This window comes from Nannospalax galili, unplaced genomic scaffold (genome assembly GCF_000622305.1).
Source record: "Nannospalax galili isolate Female #2095 unplaced genomic scaffold, S.galili_v1.0 scaffold1405, whole genome shotgun sequence".
Lineage (NCBI taxonomy): Eukaryota > Metazoa > Chordata > Mammalia > Rodentia > Spalacidae > Nannospalax > Nannospalax galili.
Genome location: NW_008352723.1, coordinates 70,257 through 85,122, shown reverse-complemented (window position 1 = coordinate 85,122; position 14,866 = coordinate 70,257). Strand labels below are relative to the sequence as shown.

The 14,866-nt window shown below is 42.2% G+C and overlaps 1 protein-coding gene across 1 annotated transcript in view; it reads right to left on the bottom strand.

Moving 5' to 3' along the window:
* The window catches only part of Tspan13 (tetraspanin 13), a 34,326-nt gene extending 20,191 nt beyond the window's left edge, over positions 1–14,135 (bottom strand). Inside the window, exon 1 of the mRNA XM_008849957.3 lies at positions 13,843–14,135. Within this exon, the coding sequence (XP_008848179.1) occupies positions 13,843–13,905 (63 nt within the window). The 5' untranslated portion in view covers positions 13,906–14,135. The remainder of the gene's footprint in view (positions 1–13,842) is intronic.
* Positions 14,136–14,866: the final 731 nt, after the last annotated feature.

Below are 14,866 nucleotides of genomic sequence, written 5' to 3'. Positions count from 1 at the left end.
ATATATATGCTATATGGGGGGGCGGTGTATGTGTGTATGTATAGAGAAAGAAAGAGAAGGGAAGGTTCTCCTGTATCCCAGACTTGACTCAAACTGGCTATAACTTCTGATCTTCCTGCCTCTACTTCCCAGAGTGCTGTTATCATTGGCATGCACCTCCATGCCCAGTTTATGTAGAGCTGGGGACTGAACCCAGGCCTTTACCTGCTAAGCACTCAGTCTACCAATTGAGCTGCATCCCCAGCCTCAGACATGTAATATTAAAGATACCATTACAATGTATAAGAAATCACAGTTCTTGTTTGTAATGAGATCAGTACATCTTAATAGCATCTCTTTGACTCCTTATGTGCCCCAGTGGCACAGTGATATGAAAAAGTATAATAAAGTCCTCTGTTCACATTATATGCATGTATGAATATTAAATACTTTTTAAAAACTATTTTATTTTTAAAAGCCTTCTTTTTCAGTTAAATACCATATGCTAGCTCATTCCTTTTTGCTTTTCGTTTTTTCTTCATCTGAATAAAAAGTTTTGCTACAAACAACTACATTCACACACAAGCATAATATTAGTATGTAACCAACCTAGAGTGAAGGAACAAAAAAATCTTCCTCAGAATGAAGAGAGTGTCTCTGCGGCCATGCTAGTGAACAGAGATATTTCAAACTAAGCACTTTTAGAATGACACATGCAGTGTTACTTCAGGAAAAAAAAAGAAAAATATATGTACTTTATGATCTAGCATAGATATTCAAATGTTAAACCACTGCTTTAAGCCCTTTAAGCCCTGAAGAAATTGATAGAATATGTCTAAGGATAGAGGTGATAGAAGGATTACAAAAGATGATTCAGACACTTTTATGGGTGACAAATATTCTCAAGATCTTGAATATGGTGATGCATCACAGATCTACACATATACCCAAACTTACTATATGGTATACTTTTAAGTACGTAGGTTTGGATGTCAAAAACACCTCAATATATGTATTAGCCCCCAAAAGTCAGCTGTACTGGGGACAGCTCTTTATGCAGCATTCCTATGCCAACATTCCAAATACCTGAACAGAAAGCCTGACTCTGAAATTTAGTTTCTAAGAGTGGGCCCAAACTTGGATGACACTCACTACTCCAGATATCTCTTGAAACTGTCTCTCTCCTGGAACTGTGCTGATGGACTGTGCTGATAGAACTCTGTCTCTGGAACTGTGTCCTCCTCAAGTCAGGCCCCACCCATGACTTTATTCAAAATGGTTTCTCCAACCTCAATTGGAGAAGTACAAGCTTGGCTCTACCCTTATAACAGACTATCCTGCCTTTCCATCCCTAGTTCTAGAATATCTCATTCATTCAAGGTCACGTGTCCTTCCCAATCTTCACTGCACGCAACGAAGAAGGTTGTGCCCTCTTTCAGTGCTTTGATCTGTTAATTCTCAAACATACCCTCATTCACTCATTCATTCATTAACTTTTCGGGTGGAGTACTAAACTGAGGTTCCCAGGAAAGAAGGTCAGATGCCCAGGTCACAAGATACAAGCACACAGTTTGCTGGGGCTAATTAAAAGTCATTAGTCCAGATTACATCCATTTCATAAAACTCATTCCTACAACATTATTTTTTAACACTTATTTCTTTATGTGTATGAGTGCTTTGCCTGCATGTATGTAAGTGCACCTGTGTTGCACAATGCCTGAGGTCAGAAGAGGGCATTGGATCCCCTGGAACGGAATTATAGATTGTTGTTAGCTGCCATGTGGGTGCTGGGAATCAAACCTGGGTCCTCTGCAAGAGCAGCCAGTGCCCTTAACTGCTGAGCTATCTCTCCAGCCCCAACCCTACAACTTTAGATCACTATCTTTCTCCTTGCATAGAACAAATTATGGCACCTATAGTTGGAGATAGAAGGAGGAAAAATTGATGTGCCAAGGATGACTGGGTAGGAAACCAGATAGAGGCTGGGTCCCTGGCAACATGCTGGAGCTGGGCACCTGCTCTGGGTTCTCTACTTCTTGACTTCTGCATAAAGATAACCCTTAGACTCTTTAGCAGTGGTATAGTTGTTGTTCTGTTACCCACAACAGAGCTCTTCATATCTGCTATGGTTTGACTATGTCTCCCCAAAAGTGAAAACTTAGCCCTCCAATTCATATGCTGATGATATTTGGAAGGCTTTTAGAAAACAGTTCAGGTTAGATGAGGTCCTCAGGGAAGGGCCTCCAGGTGGGATCAGAAGCTTTATAAGAGGAAGGGCCCTGAGCTTGCACACCCTTCTCTCTTTTCATATGAGGCCTTCTTCCACATTATGATGTAGCCCCTCAGTCTTGGACTTTACACCCTCCAGAACTGAGGAGTATTTTTTTCTTTATGAATTATCCAGTTCCTTGTATTCTATTACAGTAACAGAAAGTGAACTAAGGCATTAATTAGGTTTTTAAGCCAGGAAGATCAGGTTATCTCCATGCTGGCTATCCTTTGTTTCTTGTTTTAGGATGAAGTCTATATTCCTAGGGTCTCAAAATCCCAAGATATAAAAGGTCTGGGTTATCTCTGGAGGTAATTCATCAACTACCACTCACCACCCCAGCCATACTTTGAATTCTTCAGAGGCGCCCTCTACACTTCAGGTGCACTGCAATCAAGGCATGTGGTGATCTCATGCTCCCGGCACCCGGCTAAATGCCTAGTACAGAAGAGCTGTGCACTGCGCAATGCTGAATGAAAGGCTCCTGACAGTCCTCATCAGTTACTGCAAAATGCTTCTTCTCAACCTATACAATATTTAAGGGAAAGGAATTCAGTCTGACCATGTTCTAGATTATTCTTTGTCTAGGTAATATATAAAAATACGTTGTTTCACTGGGCTCGATGGTGCACACCTTTAGTTCCAGCACTCATGAGGCAGAGGCATGTGGATCTCTATGAGATCAAGGACAACCTGGTCTACATAAGTTCCAGGCCATCAATATCTACCACATTCAAGAGCAAGATGAAGACAAGATGTGAATTTTCTAAACTAGCTACATTTTTGATCATCCAAAAACTGGATTAGATGTTGTAATTAAATAAGTAAAAGATGTTTCATCATCATTAAAATAATTGGGAAGTTCTGATGGCCAGGAACTGTGGCCTGTGCCTGTGGACTCAAAACTTGGAAGGCAGAGGCATGAGGAGCTCCGTAGATTTCAGGCCAGCCTGGTCTACACATTGAGTTCCAGGCTAACCAGTACTACATAACGAAACTCTGCCTCAAAAAAAAAATAAAAATAAAAAAGTAATAGTTCTGATGACAGCATAGCAGGCAAGAAAACAAAATACTATTATGAGAGTAGGGCTGTCCACTACCAAAAAAAAAAAAAAATACAGAACCTGCCTTGTAAGCAAAACAAAGGTTTCAAACCACCTTCTTCTATGTACATCAACTTTTTGGCTCTGAACGTGTCATTTCAAAGATCGAGCATACTGGCGTATTTGCAGATGCCAAATGGAACTGTGAAAATTCTATGAATGATCCAGATATTGATAAATGGCCATGTATTTAGCATTGAAGCCAAAAGCTTAGTTCTTTCTTTGTTGTTATTCTGCAAATGATACAAAACTTCAGAAGTGTTCTTGTACCAACTTCTTTTTTAATTATTTTTATGTGTCTGTGTATATTGCCTACATGTAGGTAAGTGCACCCGTGTCATGCAATGACGGCAGAGGACAGAAGAGGCTGTCAGATCCCCTGGAACTGGAGTTACGGACAGCTGTTAGCTGCCATGTGTGTGCTGGGATTCAAACCCAGGTCTTCTGAAAGAACACCAGTGTTCTTAACTGCTGAGCCATCTCTCTAGCCCCTCCACCTTAATTTTTGAGACAAGGTCTCTTACTGAACCTAGAGTTCACTGAGTTGGCTAGACTGGCTGGCCAGCAAGTTCCAGGGATCTTCCTCTCTCTGTCTCCCCAGCACTGGGGTTACAGGTACCCTGGCTTTTTACCTGGGTGCTGGGGTTCCAAACTCAGGTCCTCTGTATAAATTATACCGTATCCCTATTTTTTGTACATTCATTTTTATTATTTTTATTTTATGTGTATGAGTGTACTGTCTGCATGTATGTAAATGCACCTGTGTTGTGCAATGCCCATGAAGGTCAGAAGAGGGTGTCAGATTCCCTGGAACTGGAGTTAGTATGGTTGTTGGTCACCAGGTGAATTCTGGGAACTGAACCCAGTTCCTCTACTTACATAAGCAGTCAGTGAGCCTAACCATTGAGCTATCTTTCTAGCCCCTCTTGGACATATTTTTATGGTTTTCTATAATAGTATCATTGCTTTTTTGCTTATGAGGCACAAAATACAAAACATTTAACTCCTGAAAATAAATATTTAAAAAGAGAACTGAAAGTAAGGGACTCTGACATCATTTTTTAAGGTTAACTAGGTTTTGAAATGGTACCCACAGCTGCCAACAAAGCTCCACCCTATTTCTTCTCTGTAGCAGACATAAGAAATGAGAAGTGGGGTTACTAGCACAACAGCCTGCACTGACTTCTGCAGTCAATAATTAATGCCAGACATACACTAGGATTGCACTATGCACTCAGCAAAGAAAAATGTTTGGGACAGTCCTTGTTGTTATTGTAAGAAAAGGAAGCCAGGTGTGGTGTGCACACCTTTAATCCCAGCACTCACTTGGGAGGCAGAAGCAGGCAGATCTCTGTGAGTTCCAGGCCAGCTAGGGCTACAGGGAGACCCTATCTCAAAAATACCAAAAAATAAATAAATAGATAAATAATAAAATAAAATAAATAAAGAGGAAAATAACAGCTCTTTTCAATGACTTCCTCATCATTAATTTCAAGAATTATGGCCTAGGAATGTACCATAGTTGGCAGAGTACTTGCCCAACATGCACCAAACCCTGGGTTCAATCCCTAGTACTGTATAATCTAGGTGTGGTGGTGCATAACTGTAAGCCCAGCTAAACTGGTCTTAGTGCTCTTTTTACTTTTTTTTGAGACTTTCATACATGAATACTGTCTTTGCATTATTCCTGTCCCTTCCAGTCCCCCTCCAACTCCTCCCATGCCCCCCACTCCTTCTGAGCCCTATAATCTCTAGCATCACTTCCTACCACTGCACTGCTTGCTGACTTCCATCAGTTGAAGCTCCCTGAAGGCAGGGCGTCTTATTTTCTTCACTGCTGTTGGCTCTCAATTAATATTTATGACAGCAATGAATAAAAGGAAGGAAATAAATTGGCTTCATCTTGTACTACACTCACATTGGACATACACTGTAATTTAAAATCCCATCCAACTACAATTACAGTACCATGAATGACTTTGCCAGGTGTAGCTCTGTTCATGTGATAGGCTATAGGGAATCCTTGGAAGCTGTGCTGGTTAGTTTTTGTCAACTTGGCACAAACTGGAGTCATTTGTGAAGAGGGAACCTCAGCTGAGGAATTTCCTCCATCATACTAGCCAATGGGCATGTCTGTGGGGCATTTTCTTCATTGCTAATTGATACAGGCAGTTCTATCCCTGGGCAAGCATGCCTAGGCTAAGAAAGGGAGCTGAGCAAGCCAGAGAGCAAGCCAGTAAGCCAGAGAGCAAGCCAGTAAGCAGTATCATCACACATACACATACACATACACATACACATACACATACACACACACACACACACACACACACACACACACACACACAGCTCCCCCGTGGACCCTGCTTTAGTTCCTGCCTTCACTTCCTTCAGTGATGAACTATAGGCTGTAAAGCCAAATAAACTTTTAACTCCTCAAATTGGTTTTGATCATGGTGTTTATTCACAGCAACAGAAAAGTAACTAGGACAGAGGTGTTGAAAACATTGGCCATAAATGGAAAAAAATAAGACATGTCAAGAAATATTATTCTACAGGGAATGTGCTTTTTTTTTCTTTTTTTTTTTCCCCCTTGGTCTTTTTGATGGAACTCACTATGTAGACCAAGTTGGCCTCAGTCTCACAGAGACTGTCTGCCTGACTCTGCCTCCTGAGATTAGAGTCATGTGCCACCACACCCAGCTTAAATATTAATTCTTAATCTAATACTAAGATGTTTGGCCATGGCCAGGCCTGGTGGTATAGGTCTACAATCCCAGAAGTCATTGGACTCACACTGCAAATGGCCTGAGCGTTCTATAGTACTACAGGGACATGAGCTTTCCTGCAAATCACACAGGAAGCTTTGGGTGATTTGGGGCCTAGAAGTGATATGGTCTGGCTTTCAGGTAAAAGATGTAAGGATAAGGAAGAAGGATCACAAGTTCAAGGTCTACCTGGGCAACTTGGTTAGACACTGCCTCAAATTAAAAGGTAAAAAGAGACAGCCCAGTGGTAGAGTACACTCATCTCACATGCACAAAGTCCTAGGTTCATTGCTGGATATCAAACCTAGGACACTGTTCAGGGGGAAAAAAGTCTATTTGGCTGGACTAAGGTATAGCTCAGTGGTAAAGCACTTTCTTTTCTATTCAAGACCCTGAATTCAATCCCCAGCACCACAAAATTAAACTTAAATTGGCTGGGCTTCTAGATTACCTTTGTTTTCATTGCTAGGTGCATGCTCTATCACCCAGGTGCACGCCCACCTGGATTTAACTTTGATCACTATAGTACCATTTTACACAAGTTTTCCTTATATAATTTTTTCTGTGACGATTAGCTGGAAAGGATGCAACTGATTCTGCATATTAAAGAAGTATTTAGAGAACATAAGCTCTTCATTAGAAGAAATAAAAACAAGGGGCTGGAGAGATGACTTAAGAGCTAAGAACACTTGCTGCTCTTGTAGAGGACCCAGGTACTCTTCCCAGCACCAACATGATGCCTCATAACCATCCATAACTCCTATTCCAGGGATCGAATGTCCTCTTCTGGCTCTGCTAACAGAGTTCACATACATACATAACAAGCAAAACATTCAAATACACAAATAATGGAGGCTAACAACATCTGTAACTCCAGTTGCAAGGGATCTGGCACCCTCTTCTGATCTCTGCGGGCATTACATGACATGAGTGCATTTACATACATGCAAGCAACACAAATACACATAAAATAAAAATATATAAAATATTTTTTAAATAATTTAAAAATTGAGCTGGAAAGATGGCTCAGCAGTTAAGAGCTGGCTGTTCTTGCAGAAGACCCAGGTTCAAATCCCAGCACCCACATGGTAGCTAACAACTGTCTGTAACTCCAGTTCCAGGAGATCTGACACCTCTTCTGTCCTCCATGGGCACTGCACATATGTGTGCACTTACAGACATGCAGGCATAACACTCATGCACATAAAAATAAATAAATGATAAGCTGGGCATGGTGGCACATGCCTTTAGTTAAGCACTTAGGAGGCAGAGGCAGGTGGATCTCTGAGAGTTCAAGGCTAGCCTGGTCTACATAGTGAGTTCCAGGTCAGCTGGGGTTACAGGGAGACCCTGTCTCAAAAAGGTCAAAAATAATAAATAAAAATTTTAAAAGATAAAAGAAGAAAAATAAAACAACTATAAGAACAATGCAATGAGAGGAAAAGAGCGTGGGAAAGCCATGATCCTAGCCAACAAGATGCTAATGGCTTAGCAGGAAGAGAGACAGGCCCATGACCACATAAATCAAAAACACTGGCTAGTCAATGGCAAAAGCAGAGCAAAACAAACTGACTCCCCCAGCCCCCCACTGTCATCTAGAACCAGCTAGAAATTCTTTTTTTTTTAAATTACATTCCCTTACCCCTCTGAGTTAGTCTAAGACAACACTCTGATATTAAGAAACCAGACAGAAAAATTTAAAGCAAAGATTTCTTTCTGACTGAGAGACTTTATTGAAGAATTTTCTGAAGACAGAGAAGGGCACAGATTAGCAAAGACATAGAGGCAGGGAAGTGGGTAAATGTGTGTGCACCTCAGGGCATCTGAAACATGTAAAGCAACAAACAGGTCAGTGGCAGTGAACTAACATGCAGAAAACTCTGGGTTTGTTTTCTCAGAGCTTTCATACCTTAGTACAAGTGGGCTTGGGTTAGTGTGGAACAATGGATTAGATTTGAATTTGGATATAATGTGCCAGGAAAGAAGACCAAGCCTGGCCCCACTTCCACCAGAAACTCAAGCTGTGTCTAAAATGCCACCCATCAGGTCACCCGAGCCTGCATATGACTTAGGAGAGCAAGATGAACGTTAACCTCTTATTTTCAACCTACCAGCTGGATTTTTCTCACAATTATTTCTTTGGAAGTATTCTTAATAATTTTGTAGTGAAGCTTTGGGAATGTCAGCTCATTTCACATGAAAAATAGCTGGAAGAGGACATTTTAAGAACATGTGGCACACAAGCAGTTTAAAAACATCAGTATGATAATGGCTTTGAAAACCCCAGGTTCTGCTAATGATGGGTTATTTTCCTAACACAAAATGAAAGCAGAGGCAGGTGGAGCTCTGTGAGCTTTCAGCTGGCCAGACCTATAGACTGAGCCCCTATCTCAAAAGAAAAGTCAACACTCAGCAACTAACTAAACTCCTTCAGTGGTTTGAAAGACAGATACACTACTGTACACACCTAATCACACAGAGGCATGGTAGCACATACCTATAATCTCAGCACTTGAGTGATAGGATATGAATGCTGAAGTCAGACTGAGATGCATGGCAAGATCCTGACTCAAAACCACAAAATAAAGGAACTAGAATAGTTTGAAAAATGATCAGAATTTTGAAAAATTCCAAATGCAACCATCTGAAGGCAAATGCAGTGAGCAGGTTATCCTTGGGCTGAGGCACTGGCTTTGAGGTTTTGCTTTTTGTTTGTTTCATTTATTTAGAAGCTGCAACTAAACTAAAATTACATTTTCCAGCATGTTAATAACCAGATTAGGACTCAAAACTGTGCAGTTAAAAAACTTTTAGAAGTTTCCTTTATGTCTAATAATATTTTTCTCCCATAAATTTATGAGCATATTTTTTTTATACTATATCAACTATAAAATGCATCCCAATTTTTAAAATTATTTTTATTTCATGTGTACGAGTGTATTGCCTGCATGTGTATAAGTGCACCTATGTCTGCAATGCCCATGGAGGTCAGAAGAGGGCTTCAATTCCCCTAGAACTGGGAGTTATGGATAGCTGCCATGTAGGTGCTAGGAACTGAATCCTGGTCCTCTGGGAGAGCAGCCAGTGCTCTTAACCACCGAACCATCTCTCTAGCCCCAAACTTTATTTTTAATTTATTTACTTTGTGCGTAGGCCAGCACATGCTTCACGAATGTGAAGGTCAGAAGATAACTTGCAAGAGTCAATTCTCTCCTTTCACCATTCAGATCCCAGGAATGGAATCAGGCTGTCATGCTTAGTAGTAAGCACATTTTACCTGCTGAGCCATAGGGCTAAGCCAGCACCCTAATTTTAGACATGATAAAATATAAAGCAAATTGTGTCTTAAGATGATATAAATCAATAGAATTTTTGATCTTTCAAGGGGGCTTTTGTCAAAATAAGCAAAGATGTGAAGGGAAAAATCTTGAAACTGGTCTAAGAAAAGAAAGTAAAAGAACTTATCTGGGCACATAAAATATACCTATAATCCTAGTACAGGGAGGCAGAGACAGGAGAGCTGCAAGTTCAAGGCCAACCCGAGCTACACAGTCAGATTTTCAACATAGGAAAACATAGAGAAAAACCTGGAGAGATTTTAGAAGAATAAACACATTTTTAAAAACTGTAATTTCTGCAATTTCCTTAAGTTCATAAGTTATTTTTCTGTAGTTAAAACCCATACATTTTAAACCATTCATATTATATACAATATTATGTATAAAATGATGCTTTTAATTCCAGTACTTGGGAGGCAAAGTTAGGCAGATCTCTACGGGATTGAGGTCAGTCTGCTCTACATAGCAAGCTGGGGCTACAGGAAGACCCCATCTCAAAAGAAAAACAAAAACAAAGTTATATATTTTAACACATTTACTTCATATTTCTTAAAATTCCTCATACATATGTATAATTTTTATTGTTTTTCACAATTTGTCAAAATATTTTCAATTAAAACACATACATATAAATATGTACCATTTTACTGGGCATGGTGATAAGACTCCTATAGTTCTAGCACTTGAAAAGAAGATTCCAAGTTTGAGGCCAGCCTGAAATACACAGCAAGACCTTATTTCAAAATAAAAAAGATAATCAATTAATTTCCCAAACTGATTTTAATTTGTACCTATCCTGAAGCTATGAAAGAAACACACTATTTCTACATTTCCCAAATTCAATCACATCTTCTTTATTCTCACCCTCAAAGATTTTACCCAGCCCTAAAGTTTGTGAACTCTAAACCCTTACACACCAAGTTTCCCCAACTAGATCCTTCCCACAGGACAAGTATTAGCCTCTACCCCCAGGTCTCAATAGAGTGCATATGAAAGAGAAAACTTTAGTGGACAAATACTGTCCTGTCAATCATATGCAGAAAAGGTAGTAACTAAAAGTGGCCTTCGTCAAAACATACTGACTTCATAGTGCTGCTTGTTTTGCTACTGCATTTCCAGACTCGTAATAATGCCAGCACACAGTAGGCACACAAGCCTGCACATAGTAGGCACACATCCCATACTTGTTGACTGAAGAAACTCAGTTATCTTGAGAAGCAGGAAGCTCTGAAGCATGTCATCATTTCCCTTACAACACCGTGAAGATGCACAAAGAGAGAAAGGGGCTTCCTCCTTTTCTTCATACCCTTACAGGTTGTTTACATATACTATACTAATCTAGGCATGGTCAGTCCTTTAATCCCAGCACTTGGAAAGCAGAGGCAGACAGATCTCTGTGAGATCAAGGCTAGTCTGGTCTACATTGCAAGTTTCAGGCTAGCTGGCGCTACAGGGAGACCCTGTCTCAAAAACCAAACCAACCAAAAAACATATACTATACTAACAAGGTTTTCAATAGTGAGGATCCCCTTAGCTAAAACAACCATGACAAAAAAGCAACAAAAGTCAACCCTTAACCTCCATCTGGTCATCAAATTTCCAAGACAACTTTTGGGGGTGTTCCTTCCACTTTGCTTTAGGGATCTGTTTCTCTCCCAGACTAGCTATGAATACAGACAAATCTCAGGCTCATTAGAAGACCATCTAAGGATGCACACAGTCCAGCTCCTAGAGTCCCAAGTTCTTCAGGAAATCCTTCAAAACAGGGATGACGTTTAAGGCCAGCAGTGGCCTTTACACCTGCCACTCCCATATGCAATCTTGGTTCAAATGCTTTCAGAAATGACCTCACACCTAATCTCCCAGCTCTGAGCATACTTTAGAGGCAGTCAGCACCATAGAGAACCTACAAAGGATCCTTTTATTTGTGCCCTATAACAAAACATCTCCCAGTCCTGAAGCTGGACTCTGCCAGCCACCACATTTTTTTTTCATCTTAAAATGTGTAGAGAGAAGCCAGGGTAGATGCAGGCCCTAATTAATAGCTATGGACACTTTTGACCTGTTTAAAAATCTAGTCCAACTTTATCTGTCATTCACCTACAACTTAAAACTGCTAAATTTATATCCTAACTTATGTACATACAATGTTTAGGAAGCAGGTAGCCAGTAACTTATTTTAAGAAATGTATCTTTTCCTAAAAATGTTTAGAATTTTAAAAGACTAACTGTATTTATATTCCCATGAATTTACTGCATAGCTGCTAAAAATCAATAAAAAAATATACTCTGAAGGTCAGTAAGTTAGGAAAGATATTAAATAACTTTAATATATCCCTTTAGAGTCAACTTTTCTTTCTCCTGTCTTTAATGATGTGCTGCAAAAACTGCTGGAAATAATGTATCCTGAAAGCGATAGTATGATTTGAAAATAACTTTCTTAAAAAGTATGTATTAGCCAGGGGTGGTAGCGAACCCCTTTAATTCCAGCACTCGGGTGGCAGAGGCCAGCCTGGTCTACATAGCCCAGCACTTGGGAGGCAGAGACCAGCCTGGTGTACATAGCGAGTTCCAGGCCAGCTGGGGCTACAGAGAGACCCTGTCTCAAAAAAAATAAATAAATAAAAAGTATATTTTGTCAGGTATGGTAGTACACACCTTTAATCCCAGCACTCAGGAGGCAGAAACAAGCAGATCTTTGTGAGATAGAGGCCAGCCTGGTCTACATAGTGAGTTCCAAGCCAGCTGTGGCAATAGAGATCCGTTCTCAAAAAGACCAAAAAACAAAATTAAAAAGTATATATTGTACATTGATGTATACAGACTCCACAGTCAAATAAACATGCCAAGCAGCCATCATACTGTGTGTAATCAGACACAGCAGACACTCTAAAACTCAGTATCAGGTAAACAGGTGACTGAATCACTGAAAGGGAGAAAACAGAAGTTGAGGCATAAAATAGAGAATGTGACATTCTAAGAATTCATGCTAATAGAAACTACTATTTCAAGAAATTATTGGCATTTACTTAACAAACAATATGTTACACATGTCTCAAGAGACTGGTGGATTTCAGTCTGAAACTTGACATGCATCTCCAGTTACAAGGAGCTGTATTACTGAGTGTTCTAGAATTTACCCCCAACATGCTGACTAAATTCCTATGAAGTCATCAGAAAAGCATACACCATTGATGGCTGTTTCTATCCTGGCCTTCAAAGCTTGACCATCATGTGTGTACACACACATACACACACACACACACACACACACTATTGTAAGACGACCCTGTTTGTCTGTGCTGGTGATCACAGGCATTCTCTCTCATCCAAAGATGTAACCTAAGCTGGCCCCGGAGGCCTGGCTCTGCTAATGCTGAGGAGCTGGGTTTGTTTTCAGGGTGGGTGCCACAAGCACCAGGTGTATTTATAGAAGGGACTAAACTGTGATGGAGAGATGAAGACATTGGAGGAAGTTTCTTCCGCCCAGTAGATGCAGCCTGTAGAAAGATATGGATACCACAGCATAGGTTCCACTCCAGACCCACCAACTATCAGCTTATTAAGACCCTTTTTGGTTTGTTGTTTTATTACAAAATTTAGACAACTCTGCTTGCCAGAGGTGGAATTCAGAATGACAAATATATATGAAGAAGCCCGGGTGTAGTAGGCTTTCAATAAACGTCAGCTTGTCATCCTCCTGTTCACCTAGAATTACGTCTCAAAAATCCAAAAGAGCCTGCAACATTAAAACTGGGAGATCTAATCTATGAGCAGGAAAAAGTAAACAAAACAAAAAGAGAAAAAAACACTACTAGGGTGGAGGTTTATTTACTGGAGGGCTTTGCCTAAAATGGAATAAGGGTATAGATAAGGGGGGAGGGGGATGCATGGAAAAACCATCAAGTAGGAACCTAACCGGCAGGAACATCAACAAAGGACCTTTATGTAAGCACGAAACAAACTTCGGAAGCCACGGATATCCTGAGAACCTGATGGGTGGCCTCCGTCCGTAAACCAGCGAGCTGAGCTGAACCCGAGGCGCGCCATCCACAGGCCGCCTGGTCCGTTCCAGGCCACGCTGCCCTGCAAAACTGTCCTCCAAGCCCGGCGGGCTCCAGATGGGATGGTCAGCCCGGAGCGAGAGGCAGAAGGGATCGGGATGGGAGAGCCGGGCAGGGAGAGCGGGAAGGCTGGCGAGAGAAGGGCGGGGGCGATGCCACAAAAGAGGGACAGGCTGAGACTGCGACAAGCTGGCTAGGGGTCCCGGGCGGGGGCTACGGGCCAGACCGGGCGTGGGAAGCTGGGCAGGGGCGCGCGACGCCGGCGCGGGATGGGGAGGAGGCCGGCGGCGGTGGGCAGGTGTACAGGGACCCGCTACTCACGGTGTAGAGCAGGTTGAGAGCGCACAGGCAGTTCTTGGAGCACGCGAAGCCCCCGCACACCATCGTGGCGCCTGGGCTGGCCGGCGGTTGCGGGGCGCAGTCTTCAACCGGGTGCTGGCCTCCGGGGCCTGGGGCCGGGCGGAGCCGGTGAGGATGGCGCGGGCCGAAGGCTGGGGCTCGGGGCTCAGGCTCAGGTGACTCTGGGGTCGGGGCTGCAGTGCCTCGCCCGCCGCGGCTCCCACCGGCTCTGCAACCTGCGACCGCAGCAGCTCAGCGGAGACCAGCGGCCCCGCCCGCCGCCCCCTCTCGCCCCGCGCGCTGATTGGTCACCGCCAAGGAACAAAGGTAGAAATATGCAAATCAATGCGCCGGGATCCGGGAGGGGCGGGGCCGCTCTGATGGGGGGGAGGGGCAGGGAGTGGGGCGGCCCAGGGGCCCCAGCTGGTGACAGTGGCCTGTGGGTCATTCCCCGGGAGCAGGTGAGGAGCAGAGGGCAGGGCTCCACGCTGGCAGCGAGAAGTATGACTGCACCGCTCCATTCCTGGCCCTGGCGGATGACGTGGCACCATGTTGAATGAGACGTTCACAGGAGCACCTGGCCTTGTTTGAATGAAAGATGTTCACGAGAGAATGACTGGGAGCCAGTGAAAGGAAGAAAATAAGCGACAGACTAAAAGAAGGAAATAAATTCTGTTTTTCTCAACGTAGGTAAAGAATGTGACATAATTGTGACCGGTTTCAGATCAAGAAAGACTTATTCTGTATGGGTTTGCGAAATTCTAATAACAGTACACAAGTGCAAAAGAAAATCAAGACTGGTTATTTTTGTGGTCAGGCCTTGAATTTTAATAAGCCTATTTTTGCAAAAATAAGAGCTGGGGAAACCTTTAACAGACTGCTTAATTCATTATCACTTTATTGCTTCTCACTTCAAAAATGCATCTTGAATCTTGATTCGTCACCTGTGATTAGAATATTAAAAGTAGGCCGAGCACTTTTTGACAGACCCCTTCAAAGCAGTGTC